This window comes from Trachemys scripta, chromosome 1 (genome assembly GCF_013100865.1).
Source record: "Trachemys scripta elegans isolate TJP31775 chromosome 1, CAS_Tse_1.0, whole genome shotgun sequence".
Taxonomy (NCBI): domain Eukaryota; kingdom Metazoa; phylum Chordata; order Testudines; family Emydidae; genus Trachemys; species Trachemys scripta.
Window position 1 is genome coordinate 52,674,517 of NC_048298.1, and position 24,769 is coordinate 52,699,285.

Consider the following 24,769-nt stretch of genomic DNA (forward strand, 5'->3'; position numbering starts at 1 on the left):
AAATAGTGGTGTTCAAGTGTTGGAATCACATGTACTGTGTATATCCTGGTACCACTTTTCTAACAGTGAGTACTATTTTTCTAACATATGCTGACATCTGACGGCGTCCTGCACATGGACACAGAGCAGCATATGACCTTAACTGTAACTATAGAGATGGGGATGAGAGAAAAGTGATCATATTTTTAAATGCCCTTTTCATGCTATTATTTTTGCTTTTGGATCTGGTATTTGAGAAATGCTTGCTGGAATCTTCTGCTTGTGCTGCAATGTAAACAAATCTAAATCTAAAACAGACTAAAAAAAGGGGGGGATTAAAAGACAGTTTATCCTATAGTATCCCCACCCCTTGGATAGAGTATTGTCTTTCCCCACCATGTGAAATGGAGATAAACCTCAGTTTCTTTGTGGTAAGCTACCAACCAAATCCATCCTGGCAAATCTGATATCCAATGTGATTTGTCCTTTTCAATGCTTTCTATGAGAAGTCAGGACAGTCTTCTGTCAAAATTGATAAGTGAGAAGACAGTGGGGAATGCAATTTTATTTGTAACAGCACAGCTGCCAGCAATTCCAGCTTGTTTACATCTAGACTGGCTCTGTCTTGCTCCATAGCTTTTCTATTTCCATCCAAATAGCCCCCAAATACATTGTGGATGTGCCTGCCTATGTAAAATCTGCATAACATAACACAATGGGAGTGTTAGAGAGGAAAAACGATGGCCATTTCATTAGGTAATTTTCACAACTGAAGAATTTCAATTGCTTTAAAAGAGAAAGCTTGAACTTGACCAATTCTCTGTAGGCATTTAGCAGAATGGGTTGTAAATTCTATGAAATAGGAAAGCCCAAGGGGTAACTGGAAAGAGTGCAGCTAAATCCTAAGATGATCATTACCTCCCACAATGATGGTATCTGAGGAATAAGAGTGCTGCTTTTTTTTGATTAAAAATACTTCTTTTTGAACAATACAGTGGCCAGTGTTTGGTAAATTAAATCTATAGAAAAATTGAAACTTGAGTTTACTCTTTTGTGTATGAACGGAATGCAACCCTGTATGTTGGCCTCCAACATTTATTGTAGATACATGACGCAATTCTGTATACTGAACACTTCTCATGAATATCCTGTAGTTAACCTGTGTTATATAGACATTAACATGTTTCCTGGAAGATCCTCTGACAAGAGAACATAAGTCTATGTGGCCTTCTGATAATTCTTAGCTCTATGGAAACTTTATTTTCATTTAGTTTAACTTGCCTTCCCTATGGAATCTTAAGCTTTTCTAATGTTTTTATTGATACATTTAAGAAAGGCCCAAGTCATAGGCCTTTTCCTTATATAATCTCTCCTGTAAACTGATCCTTTACAGTGGCCTACCCTGAACATGCAGTTTTCATAAAGATGAAGTGTTAGAGAGTTTTTTTATGTTTAATTGTTATTAGGCATGACAAATAATGAACTTTTCCAGTTAACTGAAAATTTCTGTTGTCTTTTGCCATTTCTGATATTGCAGATATTAATAAAGATTTATTGTTCTGAGCTGGATTTATCATAGAATAAAATAAATTAGAGATGGAAATGTAAATTATCTCCTTAGGTCATTTAAGCCTATTGGGTCATGTAAGCCAGTGGTTCTCAACCATGGGTATGCAGAGGTCTTCCAAGGGGTACATCAACTCGTCTAGATATTTGCTTAGTTTTACAACAGGCTACATAAAATGCACTAGCATAGTCAGTATAAACTAAAATTTCATACAAACAATGACTTGTTCATACTGCTCTATATTCTATACACTGAAATGTAAGTACAATATTTATATTACAGTGGATTTATTTTATAATTATATGGTAAAAGAGAAAATAAGCAATTTTTCAGTAATAGCATGCTGTGACACTTTTGTATTTTTATGTCTGATTTTGTAAGCAAGTAGTTTTTAAGTGAGATGAAACTTGAGGGTACGCAAGACAAATCAGACTCCTGAAAGGGGTACAGTAGTCTGGAAAAGTTGAGAGCCACTAATATAGGACACCCCTCTGACAGTTTAGGAATGTTCTCTACATACACTATATTCTTAAGTGTTTTGTTCAATCCTGTTTTTAAATGGCTCCAGTGATTGCCTATGGAGATTATTTGGGAGAGTAGTTTACCTGACTGGCATGTTTTAAAAAACCACACAGGATTACTTAATCAACATATTTTTAAAAGGGCTCCTAAAAGACCAGAATCTAAAATATGGGCCCCAGAAATAGAATTACTGAAATTCCTTTGTTAAAAGTTCAGTGAAGAATTCACCAACTTCCTGCATCTGCATGGAGATAAGTGGTCTGGTGAAGAATGATCAGTAGTGTCTAAAGTTCACTGTTGAAGTTATTTTTCCTGGCATTCAGATTTCATTTCATTTTTTTTCCGTTTTCCCATTACTCCCATCCATTGTCAAAGATAGAAGTGGTAAACAAAGATTCTGCCTACAATGAATCTGTGGAACAGGAATGAAAACATAATTTGGATTAGGGGCCTCAAGTGTGAGGTTTTGTTTAAAACACCAAACTTCTGTTTTCAGGAAGCACTTTTACTCTTTGTGAAGTACATACTGTTGTCATCAGAACATGACATTCACCTCTCCTGCCTTATCAGACAAATTAAGTGATAGAAACGGTGGTGTAAAATAAAGCCCAGGGAACATCTTTCAGTCTCCTGCTGATTGCTCCTTCTGCTACAAACCCACTCTCTTGTTTCCTCAGTGTGTTCATCACACCATTTTACAACCACACCAATGTATTGGTGTGTAACTAACATCAGCATTGATAGCCCCTCTGAATTTGACCTTATGCTTTTGGAACCATGATGGTGCTCTTAGATTTTTAATATCACAGGGCTTGACTATGGGTGGAGGACAGGTTAATACAGTTCTACTGTCTTTCTCGCCTGTCCTTTTAGGTCCCTCCACAGAGATAATGTGTATTATCTCAGACATTGTTTGTAGTAGCTACTTTGATTTTACCAGCAGATTTATTAGCTAATGATTGCAAATAACTTGTGTGCCTCAGACACGGAAGTATGAGGTTTAAGCATTACAAGAAACAGCAGCCTAAATGTTTGGTGATTCTCCATTCTGAAAGGGGATATTCTACCAGTTATATAGGTAAAATAGAGAGCATCATTAGAGTGATACTATCAGTGCAGTCTGCCATATGGAATGCTGATCCTTAACAATGAATAGGCCCAAAGCATTTCCAAGTCTGGAATCAGAATAGGAGAGGCGACAATAGCATAAGATTATTGGACAAATGTATGACACTGGAAGAGATTCCCTTACTTGGTTTCCATGGGTTACAGAGAGCCACTAGCAAGAAGCAGGTAACATTAAGCTGTCTGTGTTAACAGAGTATGATAACCCTGATTGTAAGTGTAGAGAGCAGCTAAGTCATAACTACATATAACAGGTCACACCCCAGAATATCATTTCACCCCGATACAGAAAGGTACTTAAGCACATGCCTAACTTTAAGTATGTGAGTAGTCCCACTGACTTCCAGAAATGGCCTAATACCTAATGCTTCAATGGAATAAATGTAGTTTCCACTGTAATGTTAGGTTTGTTGGGTTTTTTTTAAGTATAAAACAAAATAAAAATTGATATTTTTCTCTTAGCTCATTCTTTATCCACCTATTCTTTAAATTACTCTGCTCTTGGCCAGTGCTGTTTCAATTAATCATTTTGTCACAAGTGCCATTAGCAGGATGAAAATTAAAGTAGTTTCTTAGGCTTTTTTCAGATCACAAAGAAGAGTTGAGATACAAATAGTCATTTCTGTTTTGCTTTATTGTATTGTTTATATTTTCTTTCTAAACTTTATTGTGAAAACTACACTTCATCCTCTGAAGCATCAGGTATTGGGTGAATCCTTGAAGCAAAATATATACAGGGCTCAATGAACCTTGATTTATTTTATAATTGTAATTCTTGCAGTCCTAGATTACAGCACATCATTAGCGTGCATTAAAATTTCTGCTCTCCAAACACTCAGATGAAAGAATCTGGGGGAGGGGGAGACTAATTTTTCTTTCTTTTTCTGACATTACAAATGGTTGTAACTAGTGGTGGGTAACTTTGGATCAATTTGTAGCCAGGCAGTTTGGATAATCACTCAAAGGTATAGAAACTGACCAGAATCCAGGGAGGCTTCCACATTCTACCTCCCTCCGGTGTCCTTCAAAATATACCCCTAGGTCCCAGATCATCCTTTTTGTGAGGTACCCAGTAGAAGGATTTGTTGGTGCCCTGGACATTAGAGCTTTGGGGTAGAATTGACAGCCTTTTCATCCCCTATAGAGTGCAGGGCTTGGGGGGAAAACTCGCTGTGTCTGACTTCCCACCAGCAGTGGGGTTTGAGGGATTCCTCCAGCCCAGCTACTCTCTCCTCCTCTTATACAACAGGACCCAATAACCCCTCCACTAGGCTGTGCTGACCTCATCTTTTAAAACTATAGATGTGCTAGAGGGTTTCTTCACAATTTCCACAATAGACTGCTACATACTTGTTAAACTGAGAGATCACAAGCATCCTTTTCCCTCATTTCCTGCCCCTGAGAGTTGCTCAAAGGAGGCTGGAGACCTAGTGCAGGGCCTGGATTTAAAGGCACACTACATTGGTGTGTAAATTACATGAAAACCCAGAGTTCCTTTGCATTGAAGAAGGTTGAGCTAAATGGGGCCAGGTGGAGGGGTCTAATATGGTTTATACATAGGTGAAATGACTTAAAGTATTCTCACTCTCATCTATTTTACAGAAATGCAATACATGCATTCAAATCACAGTGTCTGTTTGGGACCATTACTACATGGGCTGTCAATTAATCACAGTTAACTCACGCAATTAACTCAAAACAAATTAACTTGATTAAAAAAATTAATCGTGATTAATCGCAGTTTTAATCACACAGTTAAACAATAATAGAATATCATTTATTTAAATATTTGTGGATGTTTGCTACATTTTCAAATATATTGATTTCCATTACAACAGAGAATACAAAAGGTAAAGTGCTCACTTTATATTATTATTTTTATTACAAATATTTGCATTGTAAAAAAGATAAACAAAAGAGGTATGAGGTGAATTGAAAAATACTTTCTTTTGTTTATCTTTTTTACAGTGCAAATATTTGTAATCGAAATAATATAAAGTGAGCACTGTACATTTTGTATTCTGTGTTGTAATGGAAATCAATATATTTGAAAATGTAGAAAACATCTAAAATATTTAAATAAATGGTATTCTATTATTGTTTAACAGAGCAATTAAAACTGCAATTAATAGTGATTAATTTTTTAATCTCACAATTAATCACAATTAATTTTTTTAATCGTTTGACAGCCCTACTATAAGGGTTTAGTGATCATGAAAGTTATTATATTTTGTCATCATATCATATCCTTTTGTCATTGTTCAACAATTGTTTGTTATAAATAGCAAAAAATATATTCTGGGGCATGCAGTATTTATAATATTTTTTTAAACTTCTATAGTGTCTTCCATGCTAGTTCCAACCAAGGATCTTGAAGCATTTTACAAACATTCACTGATGTACTTCCATAGCATCCCTCTGATGTAGATATTACTATCCCTATATTACAAATGGGGAAACTGAGTAATAGAAAAGATAAGTGACATGCCCATGGTCACACACACAGTTTCTGGTGGAGATGGTAATAGAACCCAGATCTTCTCTCTTCCAGATGTGTGCTTTAACTGTAAACTAGCCTTCCTCTATTCATATTTAATTTCTTAACTGACATCAGATAGTAGTTAGTTTGTTCATGTGAATGAATACTTTTGATTGGTCAGTGCTTTAGTTAAGACTGTAGAAACAGAATATAAGTTCTGGGAATCTGTTTAAAAGCCATCCAGAAGATCTAAGAGACAGGGCACTTAAGTGTTTTCTAAAAATGACCATTTCTTCATTGAGAAGGGTAGGAAAAGTTCTCCTGCTCACAGTGGAATACTACCAGAACAGCATACTAAAATATATGCCCAGTCACCCACAACAGCCAGTGCCTTACAGAAAGGCCTATAGTTCCTGCTCCAGCAAGCAATTGTTATGAAGAATTTTGTTTCTATCAATAAGCGTTTCCTTCTTCTTCTGCTTTGGTAATCTGTTCTTTTTAAGTTTCCTAAATAAGACATCCTGGAAGTGGGCCCAGTGCTTTCATTCTAAGGGGGATCAACAAGTTTGTTTTGTCAATGCAGTCTCAGGCACCTTCAAATCTAGGACGCCATGTATTGTACATGTCTGCAGTGTGAGGTAGCCATGTTGGTTGGAGATAAGGAGGGTGAGGTAATATCTTTTACTGGACCAACTTTTGTTGGTGAAAGAGACACGCTTTCGAGCTCCATGGAACTGAAGAGCTCTGTGGAAAGATATCTGTGAAAGATATTGCCTCACTCACCTTGTCTCCCTCATGTATAATATATGAAATGCAGACCTTCCATTTGTCATACATTATCAGAACAGGAGACATCCCGTGTCTGCTAATTGATTGAAATGTTTTAGTTTTATTGCAAATACAGTAGACTGGACTTAATGCATTTCACATATAGTAGTTAGTGGAAATAATTGAAAATGGACATAAAAGGAGACAGAATTCAATGTCTGCAGTGTAAGACTGGGCATTGAAATATAAAAAGATTGGGGGCAGTGTTATTCTTTTATGTGTCTTTTATTAACTGTGAAAAGCACTAGAGCAACCCAAGAAGTACAAATGCCACTGATGAGTCCAGTATAATTGCATCATGGTCTCTCCTATTAATATGAATAGAATGTCAAGTTCACAATAATTAACTTTTATAGTATTTTTGAACTTCCAGTTGTTGTAGCTATTGAATAAACCGTAACTTGTTCTGTGTAATGAAGTTGCCCTTGATTCGGGGATTAATTCAGCTTGGATTACATGGGCAGAAACTGCCTTGACTCATGGTACAGGACTCCCAGCAGTGGAAAGAGCACCTTATGGGGGACTGGGTGGTGTAAAGCACCTGTAACTCCAACTCTGCAGGAGGATCATAACAGAGAGGCCAGGGGAGGGTCTGATTCAGGATATTCCCCTTGCAGTTTCAGTGGTTGTGGTTCACATGGAGTCTCGATCATGTTTTAACTGCAGAGTCACTCAGCAGCAGTGCGAATGCTACCTCCCCTCTCCTCTGACACAGAGGCCTTCACTGGTGTAGAGGGCTGCAGATTGCCTCTCCTTTGCAGGAAGTGGTGAACTGAGCTTACTGTATACTGTAACTGGTTTGTATTTGTCTCCACATTTCTATTCACCTTATTTCTCAAGTGTATACAATTACATTTATAGTATAAAAATAATATTATTTATTTTTATTGTGGAAGCCTCAGCCCTATTGTGCTAGGTGCTGTAGAAACATAGACGAGATGACAATCCCTGCCCTGAAGAGCTTAAAATCTTAAAGACAAGACAGTTGAGTGAGGGGTGAGAGGGGGAAGGAGAACAGGGTAACAACAATAATAATAGGATGTTTTCGTATAGACTAGGTGTATGCACGGATTGTAGAAGTAGCAGCAATAAGAGTAATAGCAGTTGGCTGCTTGCCTATCTAGCTGTTATCAGAGAGCAGATTTCTGTAGTCTTTGTGACAGAGGTGAATTACAAGGAGGGACTTCAAAAGGATAATGTGGTGGCTTTTCAGATTGGATAGGGAGTTATTCTCACTCATTGGGGCAGAATGTATTGAAGTCTGAAAATGCCTGGAGGGATATTGGAGGAGTGGGTGACTGAGACTGGCATCGTTGGTAGGACAAAAGTGGGGATCATTGTCACTATTAGATGATAGTATGGACGGTTAGGGAAGTGCTTTGAAGATGAGGACAAGACGTTTCTGGTGGTGGAGAAGGAAAGCCAATGAAGGAACTTGAAAAGGAGATGACTTTGTCAGCAATGAGTTGGAAAGAGGATCTTGACAGCCACAATTTTAATGAACTTAAGAGGTGTGGGGTGGGTAGTTGGGAGTAGCTGATGCTCACAGGAGGAAGCTGAAGAACTCAAAATGCAAGATGACCAGGGCTCGGAGAAGAGTTTTGACAGTGTGCACAGAAAGGAAATGCTAGAGAAAACAATTTCTCCAAGTTTATAATTATTCCATTGCAGTCTCCCTCAGGTTAATAACTCTCATGGGTCTGATCCTGGGTGAGGGGGAAAAAAGAGCTTCTCTTTAAATTAAGGTCTGTTCTCAAGTTAATATCTTGCAGACATACTGCAATGAGGCCCAAAGTTTTTGTCTTTCTGAAAAGAGTCTCACCAGAGATAGTTGATGTGGAACTGGTGGTATGTTTTCTAAAGGAAAAGTGGTTCTTGTCCTTGTATTCCAGCTCTCAATATAAAAGCCCTCTCAACTAGTTTTCCATTTCCCAGCTTAAAAGCAAATGTTTACTGTCATACTCCTGTCATACCACTTAACCTCTCTTCATCAGTTCTACAAAGACAGCAACCCAATGGATGACATTTATAACCTACTTTCCTATCACCCAAAGAAATGACAGTATTAACTTAGCTTTGCTTCCTCCAAAAAGGTGACAGCTCCTAACCTGGTTCTCTGTCTCCTGAGGCCAGCAGCCTTTAAACTGGTTTTCTATCACTGAAGGGAATGACAACCTTTAACCTGGGGGCAAAAGGGTATAGCCCTTAACGCACTACTCCATCTCTTTGGAGGGTGACTGATTTAACCTGTTCTTCAGACCTTCAGGAATCATAGAATCATAGAATATTAGGGTTGGAAGAGACCTCAGGAAGTCATCTAGTCCAACCCCCCGTTCAAAGCAGGACCAACACCAACTAAGTCATCCCAGCCAAGGCTTTGTCAAGCTGGGCCTTAAAAACCTCTATGGATGGAGATTCCACCACCTCCCTAGGTAACCCATTCCAGTGCTTCACCACCCTCCTAGTGAAATAGTGTTTCCTAATATCCAACCTAGACATCCCCCACTGCAACTTGAGACCATTGCTTCTTGTTCTGTCATCTGCCAACACTGAGAACAGCCTAGCTCCATCCTCTTTGGAACCTCCCTTCAGGTAGTTGAAGGCTGCTATCAAATCCCCCCTCACTCTTCACTTCTGCAGGCTAAATAAACCCAGTTCCCTCAGCCTCTCCTCATAAGTCATGTGCCCCAGCCCCCTAAGAATTGCCTCCTCCTCTTAGTCATCTTTCCCGTCTTTTAAGGAAGTGCTCCCCCGAGAATCTACTTTCCTATATTTCATGGGGTGACAATCCTTAAAGTGATTTACTTAAATGTTTTAAAGAAGTCTCAGAAAACTGAGAGTACAGTTTTCTGGCATTGTTTTGATTTCTATCATTAGCAACAGAATACTTCTCATGTTGGAAGATGGCTGCCTCTCGGAAGCTAGGGGGAGATCCTCACTCCAGTCTCTGCCCTCTGTTCCCATCCTTCCCGCAGATGTGGGCCATTGTACTTTGTCTTAATTTTCACAGGATTCATACTGAATTCTGAAGAAAGGCCATTGAGACGTCAAATGTCAAAACAACAAAAAACACAAAATAAGAGGAAACAGATGTATGTGTACCCAAGAGGGATTTAAAGAGGAAAATCATGATTTTCACATATGCACTGCTGCCACCAGACTCATTCTTTCTTCTGTTAAAGATCAGTGGGGAAAAATCACCGACAGCTGTCACAAAGCCCATTGTCAGATGTTTCTCTGGACGAGAAATGAGCTTTATGGACCAGCTCCTCAGCTGGTGCAATTCAGTGTTGATCCATTGAAGTTATTGGAGCCATGCCAGTTTACCCCAAGTGCAAGGCTTCTTGACTCTTGGGTTGGTAGGTGATTTAATGTATTATGCAGAATCTTTGTGAATTCTCAAAAAATGTCACTTTAGGCTTGGGTTTGAGTAATGCTGTAGGATACTTAATGTGCCTTGTACACCATGAAAAGGAAATTAGGTTTAGTTTAGCAGCTTGTATGTGCAATCTTCTGGTTCTGGAAGACTTGTTTCCATACCAAACATCAGACCTTTTCCAGCTTCTTTCCTAAACTGGGTAAGAGACTGGGTGACTACAAAGTAAAGAACATGAAATTCTGCTCCAGCTCTAGATATCAGTGTTTCAAAGTGGAATATTCAGAGGCGTCTCCAATCTCTTTGAGAGATTATAATTATCCAGGACCACGTACACCTGGGTACCACAGTCATTCGCCACCTTTATACACATTGCAATGGGAAATTAATTTAAGATTTTTGTCTACACAATCTCAGGTCTCTACTGTTGAGCTAAGGGAGAGCCCCAGCAACTCGGGCAGAATACACAAGCAGGCCTGATGCATTCCATCCAGTAAAGGATGGTGATCAAATACAAACAAGTCATTTCCTCATACAGTGACAATCCTAACAAACTTTTCAGACTCCAAGACCAGAATATGTGTCCCTGTTCATTTGTTTCATGCCCTGAATAGTTAAATTCTGCTCATTAAACCAACATCTTCCATAAGGGTTCAGTTAATTTCCAATGTGAAACATTCATACAGCTTTATTGTAAAAAGCATTTTGAGATGAATCATCCAAAAGAACTTCAAGGTCACTATAAACTGAAGAAATTATGTTCAAAGCAGTCCTTGGGGTGCCTGTCCATCCTTGGTTCAGGGAGTTTTGAAGGTTGTGTTGGCGGGACAATGAAAGTCAATGGATTTCAGCTTGTGCACAGCTCCTCATTTGCCTTGATTTAAAGGTCCCAGTCTCAGTCCTTTATGGTGTATTTAGGCTTCCTTATAGGCCTCCAAGGGACCACAAGCTTCTTTATTCTTTTAAAAGTACACCTTGTTGGTGTAATTGAAGCTGTTTTGTTACTGTAATTCCTTCCTAATGCTACCATTCTAGTCAAGTGTTCTTTTTCCCTCCGGAGGCATCAGTTATTACGGGTTTTGAATAGGCCTCTATTCAGTATACATACTTTCACTCCCAATGCCAAAATCAGGTCACTGTTAGTAATTCTCTTTCTTCGTGAAATAAGATTTCAGCTTCCTTCTTTAAAACCCAACATATAGCATGTGCCCCTGCCCTTTCCACTCCTCAGCATATAAATAGGTATTTAAAGCAACTCTCCTTTCTAAGAAAAAACAAATAATCTGACAGTTTTCCCCTTATTTTCTTATTAGCTTATTAAAATGTGAAATGTCTTAAATCAAGACAGAAGTTTATAAGTTTACACTACACATATTGAGCACGTGCTTATATACTAGGGAAGGAACAGGAATACAATCAGCAGTAGTGCCCTTTTACAAAATTTCTCTAATAAAAATCAAAATGTCATGAAAATCATTGGCAAAATTGTCATTGTTAGCCATAATCGTCCAGAGAAGGAAGTATGATGTACTGCCTCAGAATGAGCAATTCCATGTATCCATTTATGTTGTCCTCATCACCATAGGATATGAGCACTTGACAATCATTAATGGACTTTATCCTTATAATATCCCTGTGAGGAGGGAGGTACTATCCCAGGGGTAGGGAACCTATGGCACGCATGCCGAACGCGGCACGCGAGCTGATTTTCAGTGGCACTTACACTGCCCGGGTCCTCACACTGCACTCACACAGTCCGGGGGGCTCTGCATTTTAATTGAATTTTAAATGAAGCTTCTTAAACATTTTAAAAACCTTATTTACTTTACATACAACAATAGTTTAGTTATATATTATAGACTTAGAGAAAGAGACCTTAAACATTAAAATGTATTATTGGCACGCAAAACCTTAAATTAGAGTGAATAAATGAAGACTCGGCACACCACTTCTGAAAGGTTGCCAACCCCTGTTCTATCCCTATGTTATGATGGGGAACTGAGGCACAGGTCAGATTAAGTGGCTTGCTTGACTGAGAAGTCAGGTCTCTTGAGTCCCAGTGCAGTGCCCTGTCCCTAGACCATCCTTCCTATCCTTTAAAGGCATTGTGCCCTAGGTCAGTGCAATCTCTGGCGTGTTGGGAGTATAGCTGTGACTCACAAATTGAAGGGCAGCCTTCATTCCCCTGGTATAGGATTACCTCTGTTTGCTGCTTAGGAGAAGAAGAGAACGCAGACCCACCATCACCCTTCCTGCTCTCTTTGGGAAGGCTAGTGCTGCTGTAAATACTAAACTGGGATAGTCCATGTGCTTCCTGGATGCAAGGGCTGGTATCATGCTCAGGTAATAGTGGGAGGAGAAGGCTCCTTGTGGCCTCTTCTCTTCTTCCCATTCGTGCATTCAGGAGAGCCAGACGCAATCTAGCCCCATATGTAGTTTTCAGAATGGCTGTAAAGAAATCCAGTGTTTCTCAAACAAACTTAAGGCACTCTATTATATAATAGATTATTCTTTACTAAGGTTATTTATTTCACAATATTCAACACTTGTATTTGGTATAAGTTTCCCATGTGAAATCCTAGATATTTGTACTTGTGTGTAGTAGTAATGACTCTGCTCTGCCCCGGACACTTGTACTTTTCCTGAGACATCACAGCTGGGACATCTGGCACTAAGAATATGTTTTCAGCATCATTTCATAATTAGGGAGTATGACATTTGGGGTTCACCAGGGCAGTAATAGTTCAACCAAAGTCTGTCTTGTAACCCATGGTGTCTTTTGACTGTGCAGCTTTGATTCAGAGCTCTGACCCCAACAGCCTGCCAGCAGCCCACAAGTCTCACCCTGGCTTTGCCCAATTTGGATACTCCTTGAATTCTGACCTTAGGACCCTTTCAGTCCCAAATTTGCCCAAAATCATCATCCTGCAGTCCCTCTCCCTGGATCCTCACAGAAAAAGTATTAGGTTCATATCCCTCTACAGAGACAATATAACATTCCAACCTGTCAGCTTACTAGAAGTACACAACTGAACTTACCCAGCGTTGAAGATTTATAACAAAAGTAGTACAAATTTTTTAACAAAAGAGCATGGACTAAGTGATCCCAAGTAAAAGAGATAAAGGTGAAGACGGCTACAGGCAAATAAAAGTGAAAACACCCATCTAAACTTAGCCTAGTTTTTGTTCAGGATGCTTTCTTTCATCCATAATCTTCTTTCCAGCTTTTGACTGGCCAGGACTCTTCACAGAGATCAAATTGCTTGGTTTCTTTGTCTCCTTAAAGTGAAATAACTTAGGGGTTTGCTCCCCCTCTCTTTATAGTTCAGTGATCCATTGAAATTTATTCTTCTGAAGAGCACCCAGATAAAGTTCATTAGTTCAAGCTCAATAAAGGAGACATGAGGTATGGAAGATGAGACTCCATCCTGGTTCTTCCCCAACAGACCTCCACAACAGACCATAGACTTTGGGCCACACCTGATTTGAGATGTTTCCTTTGTCTGGAGAAAACCTGTTCTGTCCTCCTGACATGCCTGGTCTGTAGACTTTTTATTCACAGACTCTAAAGCATAATATTAGTGAGTGTCCATAATTTCACATAGAGCATTGTTACATATATTTCACAACTATATTAACCACAATGTTATTAGTTTTCAAATGATGAGCCACAAGGCATATTTTGTACAAAAATCCTTGCAGTAGTGTGTGAATACAAGAGTGGCACGGGTCACAGAGAGGATACCACAGCAACTCCCCAGGATAATCCTTGACACATCCATCAATTATCTCACAACACCTACTATTAAGCTATGGCACTGAACTGGCTGTGGGATGAATTATGTTATTAACAGAAGGCTGTGGCTTTGCTTTATGACTTAGCTTGCAAGTGAAAGAGAGTGACACTCATTTGTGATGGATCGATTGATGAGTAGCCAGCCTGTCCTCTATCCTGTAAATCAGTTGTTGATGTGATAGGAGTAAAATGACTATGTAATATACTGTAAGCAGCTCCTATGATCCAAAAGCCGCCCCCTCGCCCCAAAAAATCCTGCAAAATCAGTGCAATCTATATTTCTTGGAGTTAGGCATGACTTACCTAACTGTGCTTATGTAGCTTACAACTTTAATATATTTAGACTTCTTTCCTTTATTTATTAGTGATGTTTTCCTAATAAGAATGAACACGATGCTGCAGACTGAGACTGTCCAAAGGCAGCTACAATTTACTCATCCCATGATTTGCATATTTTGATTGTTAATACAAAATGAAAGGTATAATGTGGATGGGGAGACATATTGTATGGTATTGAGTGAGATTATTAAAACTTTTCTATGGTTGTCCAAGAGAATCTCAGTGACTCAGTTCTCCATTCTACTGCAGAATTTCTTCCCAAGACAAATGCCACACTGTGTTTGTGTGTTTTCTCATAGGAGGTCGAGCTGTGTCGTGTTAGCAGTCAAGAGAAGCTGGGGCTAACTGTCTGCTACAGAACAGATGATGAGGAAGACACAGGAATCTATGTCAGTGAGGTAAAGTTGTGGTGGAGGGGACTCAATGGAAAAATAGAAACAAGTGTTCTGAGACCTGACTGCAGTAATACTGGCTGTCAGCCAGCACTTGTCACTTTCAATTAGGAGAGTAAATTATGTTGCCCAAGTAATATAATTATTACCAGCTTATTTGTTTATTGTGATGCTATAAATACAACATCATAATTAGGAAAAGTGCAAAATCGGAGCATTCTCTGAAATTTGAATGAAATCCCACAAATATGTGGAAAGTCAGCAAAAGTTCTGATTTCCACACTTCTGTGTTCTCCCATTACTGCAGTCATGTTAACAATAACAATGGCTAATGTATTTTTACAATGATCACATATGTTCAAGGAAGAGGGGAACAGCATAAAACAATCTGTGAGATAAATCTGTCAGAAAATCTAGTCTGTCCTAGCACTCTTCTTTGTTTTACAAGCTAACAAACAGAAGGCCTGATCCTGACACCTTGAGGTGTTGAACAATCTCAACTGCCATCTACTTCACTGGGAAGTGGGGGGGAGGGACAGCTCAGTGGTTTGAGCATTGGCCTGCTAAACCCAGGGTTGTGAGCTCAATCCTTGAGGGGGCCATTTAGGGATCTGGGGCAAAAAATTGGTCCTGCTAGTGAAGGCAGGGGACTGGACTCAACTCAATGACCTTTCAAGGTCCCTTCCAGCTCTATGAGATAGGTATATCTCCATATATATATATTATAAATGAGAGTATTCAGCACCCTCTAAGAGGTATTTAGCACCTTGCAATATCAGGCTTAGAAAGACTTTCAGGTGCATTAATTTAATGTTAAAAGAACAGGAGTACTTGTGGCACCTTAGTTTAATGTTAGTCTCCAATAATTTTAAAGAGAGCAGTTTTTCTAGATAAGAAGACAAACATTTTGAGTCCAAGCTGGGGGTTGATTGCCGTGAGTGAATTTGATACACAATTTGTCACCTTCAGGTGACATAGCACAAAAATCTGAATGCCAGAAGTGGGGTGAGTTTAGCAGAATGAATTGTGCTGCATTGCCATAAAGTGAATCACATACAAATGGGAATGGAAAAAGAATGTTCTGTGACTGCCACCAACACTGTCAAAGTATGTGGAAACCACAGCCTTAGATAAAAAATTAGGGATTAGTATAAAACTTGCTAAGAATAACTCTTCCCACCGGTGTATAAGCACTACTATTAATATCTGTTTGGCCTTGTGAGGGGAAAAAAGGTAAAGGGATCTTATACCTTTATAGCTAAAATATGTTGCTTTTTCCAAATGGAGGGTATTGCTCTGCTTGGAATCTCTCAGCCCTTTCTTCAAAGGAAGTTTAATTCTATTAGAGACACAAAGTGGGTGAAGTAATATCTTTTATTGGACCAACTTCTATTGGTGAGAGAGAGAAGCTTTCAAGCTTACACTGAGGTCTTCTTCAGGTCAGAAGAGCTCTGTATAAGCTCAAAAGCTTGTCTTTCTCTCACCAATAGAAGTTAGACCAATAAAAGATACCTCTCCTATCTTGTTTCTCTAATATCCTGGGACCAACACAGCTACAACAACACTGTGTATTGTGACAGACCCAGACCAGTGGGGTACAGGAGTCTGGTAGAGGGCAAATATACTGGTCACTGGATGAGTAGTTTTCTGTTCCCTGAGTGACCAGAGCAGGGGCTGCACTAGAGTAATCAGGAACCTGCTAGAACCAGTTAAGACAGGCAGGCTAATTAGGAAACCTGGAGCCAATTAAGAAGAAGCTGCTAGAATCAATTAAGGCAGGCTAATCAGAGCACCTGGGTTTTAAAAGGAGCTCACTTCAGTTTGTGGTGTGAGTGTGAGGAGCAAGAGGTGTAAGGAGAGGGTGAGGGTATGGGTATGCTGCTGGAGGACTAAGGAGCACAAGCGTTATCAGACACCAGGAGGAAGGTCCTGTACTGAGAATAAGGAAGGTGTTTGGAGGAGGCCATGGGGAAGTAGCCCAGGGAGATGTAGCTGTCATGCAGCTGTTACAAGAGGCACTATAGACAGCTGCAGTCCACAGGGCCGTGGGCTGGAACCCGGAGTAGAGGGCGGGCCCAGGTTCCCCCCAAACCTCCCAATTGACCTGGACTGTGGGTTCTTCCACAGGGGAAGGTCTCTGGGCTGTTCCCCAACTCACATGGTGAATCTCTGAGGCAAGAAAATCCGCCAATAAGCTCAGGACCCACCAAGATAGAGGAGGAACTTTGTCACAGTATATTTAATTATATTGTCTTTCATACTTGATTAAACTCTTCAGACTCATTTTTTGTCTGCAATGCACAATAAGAAAATAATATCTAATATCTGTACAAGATGTAACCTGCAAACCAAATGCAATGCTCAAAATGTTTAGGTTGAAAAATTGCTCTTGGCATGACAAGGTAAAATAAATGGTTTAAGATAACCATCAAGTGAAAGGTGATAGATAGTATTGCACCTATGAAGAGCAGGTCATTGCTCAAGGATGAGCTATTGTGACTCTGATAAACTGTTAATGGAGCCCTAAATAGCTATTTATGCTAAGCTAACTTTAAATTAAGCAACTTAAATCAGACCCGGTGTAGAGGATCCATGAATGATCTCTATACTGTAGATCTTTCTTTGTTTTTCTTGTAATTCTTTGGGAACTGAAAAATCCACACCTTGATAGCTGATACAATCATTTAAAAATAAATGCCTTCAGAAAAGGAGATTATACCATCTCCTTAAGCAGACATAAACCTGCTGTGTGGAGATATCAACCACTCATTAGCAAGACTTCAAAATCACCTCAGCCCAAAGTGAATTTCCAGAGCCTAAGAATTCTGTCATTAATACTCTGCTCTATGACAGCTGAAGGTTAGTGCTTGACAGTCATGTGGAAAAATATTGTTCTGAAAATCATACACCAGCTCAACCCTCTCTGTATTTAGATTTGTTTTATAACAAGGTTCTGTGATTATTCGCAGAACTGCTATGTTCATCTGACTGAATAAAGATTTAAACTGTCTTTCCACAATGTAAACAATGGCATTTTTACAAATTCTACAAATTGAGTTGCTTGAAGTTAAGATCTTTTCATGCTCAGTTTTTGAATACCGTCCTATGCAGGTTGATCCAAACAGCATTGCTGCCAGAGATGGCCGGATCCGAGAAGGAGACCGCATTCTGCAAGTATGTGTCTATAAACTCTCTTTTTCCCCTGAGCTCCTTCCTGAAAAACAGTACAGTGCCGTTCTCACTGTGGATTATTGATGAGAGATGATAATTCTCTTTGTTGTTCTGATGCATGGAAAAAACTGTCTGTCTTTTTCTTAAGACAATAGCTGGGATTTAGAGAACGGGTATTGAAAAAAATGAGTGACAAACTTGCTCTGCCTGATGGCCCCATATCCTATGTCTTTTTTGCCATATTTATGAGAAATCTCATTTTTCTCTTGTTCATCTCAATGTCATTTTCTAAATAGGGCTGCTGCAGTCATAAATATGGGTAAGATTGCTGATTATTCTCTGATAGCATACATTTGGGTAAAACTTAGAGCAGTGGTCCCCAAACTTTTTACCTCATGCCCCCGCTTACCTCTGTCTCAGTTCTGTCTCTCCCTCCCCACTCCCACCCTGGAGCTGGGAGCAGGGCCACGGCTCCCGGGGGAAAGGTGGACAGGGGTAAGGGCTCCGAGGCTGGGACCAGAGCTGGAGTAAGGGGCAGGGCCGGGAGTGGAGCCTTGGCCACAGCCAGGGCCCTGGGTGCGGAGCCGGCAGCCAGGATGCCAGCAGCCGGACCCAGGAGCAGAGGTGGGTTGCGCTCCCTCCCAAGGAGGCTGCCCCAGGCCCCAGCTGCACCCCCCACTCCCTCGAACATTCCTCTGCATCCCCCAGGGCAGTGTTTTTTGAAGTATTGGGTTGTGACCCATTATTGGGTGTCAGAATGTCAGGCACTGGGTCACATTCCTAATTCAAATTATAACGATCATTGCTGCGCAGCAGCTCTAGAGGGCCGCGCAGCAAGGACCTGGAGAGGAGAGAGGTCTGGGGTGAGTTGGGACGGGAGCAAGTTGGGGCTTGCAGGGCTGCTGCGGGCCTCTCCCCCGGCCCCGGAGCTCGCTGCTGCCATCAGGGAGAGAGGGACCCTTCCACCGGAGCTCCGTGCAGAGGGGGAGAGAGAGGCCCTTCCCCTGGAGCTCCGTGCTGCCTGCCCGTGGGGGGAGCTAGCTGCTGCTGGCGGGGGGAGAGGGCTGGGGAGAGTCCTCTGGCCCCAGCCCTAGAGCAACCTGCCTGCACCCCAAACTCCTGATCCCCGGCCCCACCCCAGAACCTGTGCCCCCAGAGCCTGAGCCCTCACCCCCCACCACATCCCAACCCTCTGCCCCACCCCTGAGCCCCCTCTTGCACCCTGAACCCCTCATCCCCAGCTCCACCCTAGAGCCCTCACCCCCAGACAAAGCCCTCACCCCCGCACCCCACCCTCTGCCCTACCTCCCACACTCCTTGCCATAGGCTTACTAAGGCCAGTGTCTAGTGTGAGTTATGTAAAGTGGAATAAGCAAGAATGTATTTTATGAAAACTCTAGTCAAAAAATATAATTGTTGGGTCACAGGCGTCAACAATTTTCATTCTTTTTGCCCCACAGTTTGGGGACCTCTGACTTAGAGTAATATTAAGCATGGATCAGAAGCTTTTGAGATTGTGATTCTAAAGGCCGTTCCTTAATGTTCTGGGGGGCAGGGGGGCTTACCTGATGTCTGTTCTTTTCTCTCTCCACCACTTATAACTGAACCTTTCTGATTTCGCTGGTGGTCCATCATTCAGCCAATTACAGTAACTCCTCATTTAACGTTGTCGCACTTAATGTTTCAATGTTATGTCCCTGCTCAATTAGGGAACATGCTCGTTTAAAGTTGTGCAATGCTCCCTTATAACGTCGTTTGGCTGCCTGCTTGTAAGATTCTGTGGAAGAGAATCGACTTTACAAAGGAGCATTGCACAAGTTCCACTTCTCCGCCTCCTCCCCCTCCCTCCCAGCGCTTCCCCCCCGTCTGGTGGTGCTTAGGACTTTCTGAGAGGGAGGGGGAGGAGGGGAGACGCAGCACTTCCCCGCTCCTGCTCCTCACTCCCAGAAAGTCCTAAGCGCGAAGTGCTCGGAGGAAGGGGGAGGAGCAGAAAAGCCCCACGTCTCCACTCCTCCCACTCCCTCCCAGAAAATCCTGAACGCTGCTAAACAGCTGTTTGGCGGCGCTTAGGACTTTCTGGGAAGGAGGGGCAGGAGCGGGGAAGCGCCATGTCTCCAAATTTCCTTGGAACCAAACCTAACCCTCCGCATTTACATTAACATTGTTTCACTTAAAGTTGCATTTTTCAGGAACATAACTGCAACATTAAGTGAGGAGTTACTGTACTCTTTTTATTCTTCGTTTCTGATGATCCAGGGGTTTCTACATGGCGCCACAGTCCACACTACAGGGATGTAAATTATAGAGCTCTCTAACGTGCCATGCTTTTGCCTCCACTCCCCCCACCCCCCACAAAATAAACCCTACTGGTGCAAACTAAAAGGTAACAGAGTTAACAGAGTTCATGAACTAGGTACCTTTTAGTTCTCACCAAGAGAGTCTAGAAGGGGCATTAGAGCACAACATATTAGTGCTCTTTGCAATTCAAACTTCTGTAGTCTGGACTGCGGCTCTGTGTAAACAAGCCCTCAGATTGTTCTGCCCCTCCAGATTTGAGCTGCATTTCTCAAATAAAGCACAGTGCCTGTCAGCAGGCCTCACTATCAGTTGCCTTCAACAATAACAGCAGGAATAAAAAATGCTCTAAAGCCTAAGGAGTGGTTAGTGTCAGCTCTCTCTACATATTTATCTAGCAAGGCCCTCTCACAAAATGATATTCACAAAAAGTACAATCATTGTTCGTGCAAGTAGTTCTTCAGTACCAGGCAAATTGGTTGAAATTATAGTAAAGAACAGAATTATCATACACACAGATGACCACCATTTGTTGGGAAGATCAACGCAGCTTTTGTAAAGGGAAATCTTGCCTCACCAATCTATTAGAATTCTTTGAGGGGGGTCAACAAACATGGGACATGGGTGATCCAGTGGATAAATAGTACTTGGACTTTCAGGGTACATCTACACAGCAAAGAAAAACCTGCGGCTGGCCCATGCCAGCCAATTCAGGCTCGCAGGACTCAGGCTGCAAAACTGTTTCATTGCTGTGTAGACAACCAGGCTCTGGGATCCTCCCGCCTTGCAGAGACCTAGAACCCCTCCCCAAGCACAGAAATAAAACATCCCTGCAGCCCGAGCCCCATAAGCCTGAGTCAGCTGGCACAGGCCAGCTGGGAGTGTCTAGCTGTGTAGACATACCCTAAGAAAGTCTTTGACAAGGTCCCTCACCAAAGGCTCTTAAGCAAAGTAAGCTATCATGGGATAAGAAGGAAGGGCCTCACATAGATCAGTAACTGTTAAAAGACAGGAAACAAATCATAGGAATAAATGGTCCATTTTTAGAATGGAGAGAGGTAAATAGTGGTGTCCCCCAGGGATCTGTACTGGCACCAGTGCTGTTCAACATATTCATAAATGATCTGGGAAACAGAGTAAGGTGAGGTGGCAAAATTTGCGATGATACAGAATTACTCCAAAGTTAAGTCCAAAGCAGATTGCAAAGAATTACAAAGGGATCTCACAAAACTGGACGACTAGGCAACAAAATGGCAGATGAAATTCTATTTGATAAATGCAAAGTAATGCACCTTGGAAAACATAATCCCAACTATATATACAAAATGACAAGATCTAAATTAGCTGTTATCACTCAAGAAAGAGATCTTGGAGTCGTCATGGATAGTTCTCTGAAAACTTCTGCTCAATGTGTAGCAGCAGTCAAAAAAGCTAACATAATGTTAGGAACCATTAGGAAAGGAATAGATAATAAGACAGATAATATCATAATGCCACTATATAAATCTATGGTATGCTCACAGTTTGAATACTGCATGCAGCTCTGGTTGCCCCATGTCACAAAACATATATTAGAATTGGAAAAAGTATAGAGAAGGGCAACCAAAATGATAATGGATATGGAACAGCTTCCATATGAGTAGAGCAGGGGTCAGCAACCTTTCAGAAGTGGTGTGCCGAGTCTTCATTTATTCACTCTGATTTAAGGTTTCGCGTGCCAGTAATACATTTTAACGTTTTTAGAAGGTCTCTTTCTATAAGTCTATAATATATAACATAAACTATTGTTGTATGTAAAGTAAATAAGGTTTTTAAAATGTTTAAGAAGCTTCATTTAAAATTAAATTAAAATGCAGAGCCCCCTGGACTGGTGGCCAGGACCTGGGCAGTGTGAGTGCCACTGAAAATCAGCTCACGTTCTGCCTTTGGCACGCATGCCATAGGTTGCCTACCCCTGGAGTAGAGATTAAAAAGATGGGACTTTTCATCTTGGAAAAGAGATGACTAAGGGGGACTATTACAGAGATCTATAAAATCATAAAGGTGTGGAGAAAGTGAATAAGGAAAAGTTATTTACTCTTTCACCTAATACAAGACCATGGGGTTATCCAATTAAATTAATAGGCAGCAAGCTTGAAACAACAAAAGAAAGTACATCTTCACACAATGCAAAGTCAACCTGTGGAACTCATTGCCAGGGGATGTTGTGAAGGTCAAATATATGAATAGGTTCAAAAAAGAATTCAAGGCAGATAAATCCATCAATGGCTACTAAGCAAGATTATCAGGGATTAAACCCCATATTCTGGGTTTCCCTAGCCTCTGACCACCAGAAGCTGGGAGTGGATGACAGGGGATAGCTCCCTCGATGATAACGTGGCCTGTTCATCCCCTCTGAAGCACCTGGGATTGGCCACCATCAGAGACAAGATAGTGGGCTAGATGGACCATTGATCTGACCCACTATGGCCATTCTTATGTTCTCCATGTTAAGGAACTAACCTGTGGGTTCTTCTTTCCCAACACTGCAAATAATACAGGAGATAGGCAGTCATGCTGCTGTAGAAAATCTGTCTGAACAACAGAATGGCATTAAAGGGATACTCTGAGGTTAAATTTGGCCCCAGACTTAGCCTTTATAAAAATAAGCTTTTTTAGAATTCCTCAGACCAACATTTTTTCATTATTATTTTTAAGATCCAGTGGAAACAAATATTCCCTCTGGAGGGTTCGCAACTCAGTATTGCTAATACATGAGAACCTGAAAGTAAAATAGATTAGAAACTAAGTAGGACAGTATTTGTACCTGTATTCTATCAAAAGGTACCTTGTATCTCTGATTTAAATAGATTCTGCTCAATCTTTTTTGCCCAAATAACATTTTACAGATGTAGTGAAGAGCATTGCCAACCCCAAGTGTTTAAAAATCATGAGTCATTCCCCCCAGAATCATGAGATTAGCCTTAAAATCACGAAATTTTAAAAATAATACATTTTGGTTGATTTTTATGTGCCTTCTGGGGTTGGAGCCTTTGGGCTCACGTTTTCAAGCTTTCCTCTGTGACCAGAAGGGGGAGAAATTGATGCTGGTTGTTAATGAAAACTGACATTCTCACCTAACTCCAGGAGTTGAGGCATTAAGAAATACAGCAAATATCGTGGGACTTGCAATAAAATCATGAGAGATGGAAGCACTGTGTGAGGACCACAGAGGATTTATGCATAGGTCTCCCCTTCCTTGTCAAGCAAGTGGCAAAGAGTTTGGGGAAGGAGCAGAGCCTCAGATTTGGGCCCACACCAAGCTATACAACCCAGCTGAGCTGGCCCAACGTGGGCAGGTAGTAAGAGCACTCTGTAGCCCAACAGCTGGCCTACAAGTGTTTTGTTAGACAAACTGAAGATTTAGGTGCATAATATTTTATGGGCAATGGGCAAACCAACAACACTCCCATTCTGAGAAGGGGACATAACAGTTTTCAAGCACATAAAAGTTTGTTACAAGGAAGAGGGAGAAAAATTGTTCACAATGGGCTTAAATTGCAGCCAGGGAGGGTTAGGTTGGACATTAGGAAAAACTTCCTAACTGTCAAGGTGGTTAAGCACTGGTACAAATTGTCAAGGGAGGCTGTGGAATCTCCATCATTGGAGATTTTTAAGAGCAGGTTATACAAACACCTGTCAGGGATGGACTAGATCTATTTAGTCCTGCCATGAGTGCAGGGCACTGGACTAGATGACCTCTCGTGGTCCCTTCCAGTCCTGTGATTCACAAGTGGGTACTTACGGGGAGAACTGACTGATTTGTGTGTGTTTGGGATGAGAAGAAATGTTAGCCAAACTGGTATTCAAAAAGGAATGTGTTTCACTTTCTTTTTAACAAGCAGACATTACACATTAGCTAGTTTGAACTACTGTACAAAATTGTGATGTAACCCCACCTTTTTATTTAAGACCTGCTAGTCTCAAAACTACTGTCTGGGACAGTGAATAACAGGTGTGTTGGGAGAGAGACTAAACTCCAACCTTGGGGAAGGCAAAGTCAGGAGTGGGCAATGACTTGATTACAAGTTTTCAGCACTGAAAGAAGCTGGTTTCCTCCTGGGACAAAGATTTTTGAATCTGAGAATGTCCCTTTAATGAAAGTCTTACAGGCTCGAATGAAATCTATCTCCTCCCAGCTCAGTCAAAGGGCAAATTATGGGTAGGTATTTAGGTCAGGAAAGAGGGTAGTTTAACTGTAAAAAGAGGAAAATAGCTAGAATGACAGTGGATTTCAGTTTGGACTTACAGAGAGGAAGTTTCAGAGAAATCATGGATTGCCACTACCAAAATCAGAAGTTCAGAATTCCTCTTGTTGTTATATTGGTGTTTTTCAGTTCCCTCCCTTCATTTCAAGGCAACTTTCCTTGTACTTCGACCTCTTTTTACGAATGCCCCTAGTGGTAATTGCTGGTAATGGCAAGTTGCATCTTCACAAACAGCTCTGTAACTGCCAATAATTAATTTAGGCACATGAGTTTTTCTGAATTTTGCAAAATCAATCTGATTCCATCCCTCCAATCTTTCCATTTCCACAGGAAACATATTTGCTGAAAACCATAGCTATATTTTTTATCTCAGTATTGGCTTTGGGAATCAAACTAATCTCCAGCGCACAATAAGATCTACAAGATGGCTGTCTAAAGTGGCCTTTATTTCAAAAAGGAAATAAGTTACATTTTGATGTCAGGGCTCATGTAGGAGCTCTTATTTTATTTTCTGTATTGTCCAGAATGTGTGTGTAAAAAAAATTCACTGTATTAGAATTGCCCACAAAGAATGTTTGTATAACTGCAAAAGGACAACAGTCCTTTAGTTTGGTGAGATTATGTAGAGATATGATTAGGAATTGAAAAGCAAA

The 24,769-nt window shown here is 40.9% G+C and overlaps 1 protein-coding gene across 3 annotated transcripts in view; it reads left to right on the top strand.

The window, feature by feature from the left end:
• PDZRN4 (PDZ domain containing ring finger 4) overlaps positions 1-24,769 on the top strand; it is a gene marked incomplete at its 3' end in the record, with an annotated part of 356,800 nt that overhangs the window by 326,194 nt on the left and 5,837 nt on the right. For all 3 annotated transcript variants that reach the window (XM_034769481.1, XM_034769488.1, XM_034769499.1), the window contains 2 exon segments: positions 14,311-14,409; positions 17,515-17,577. In XM_034769481.1, the coding sequence (XP_034625372.1) occupies positions 14,311-14,409; positions 17,515-17,577 (162 nt within the window).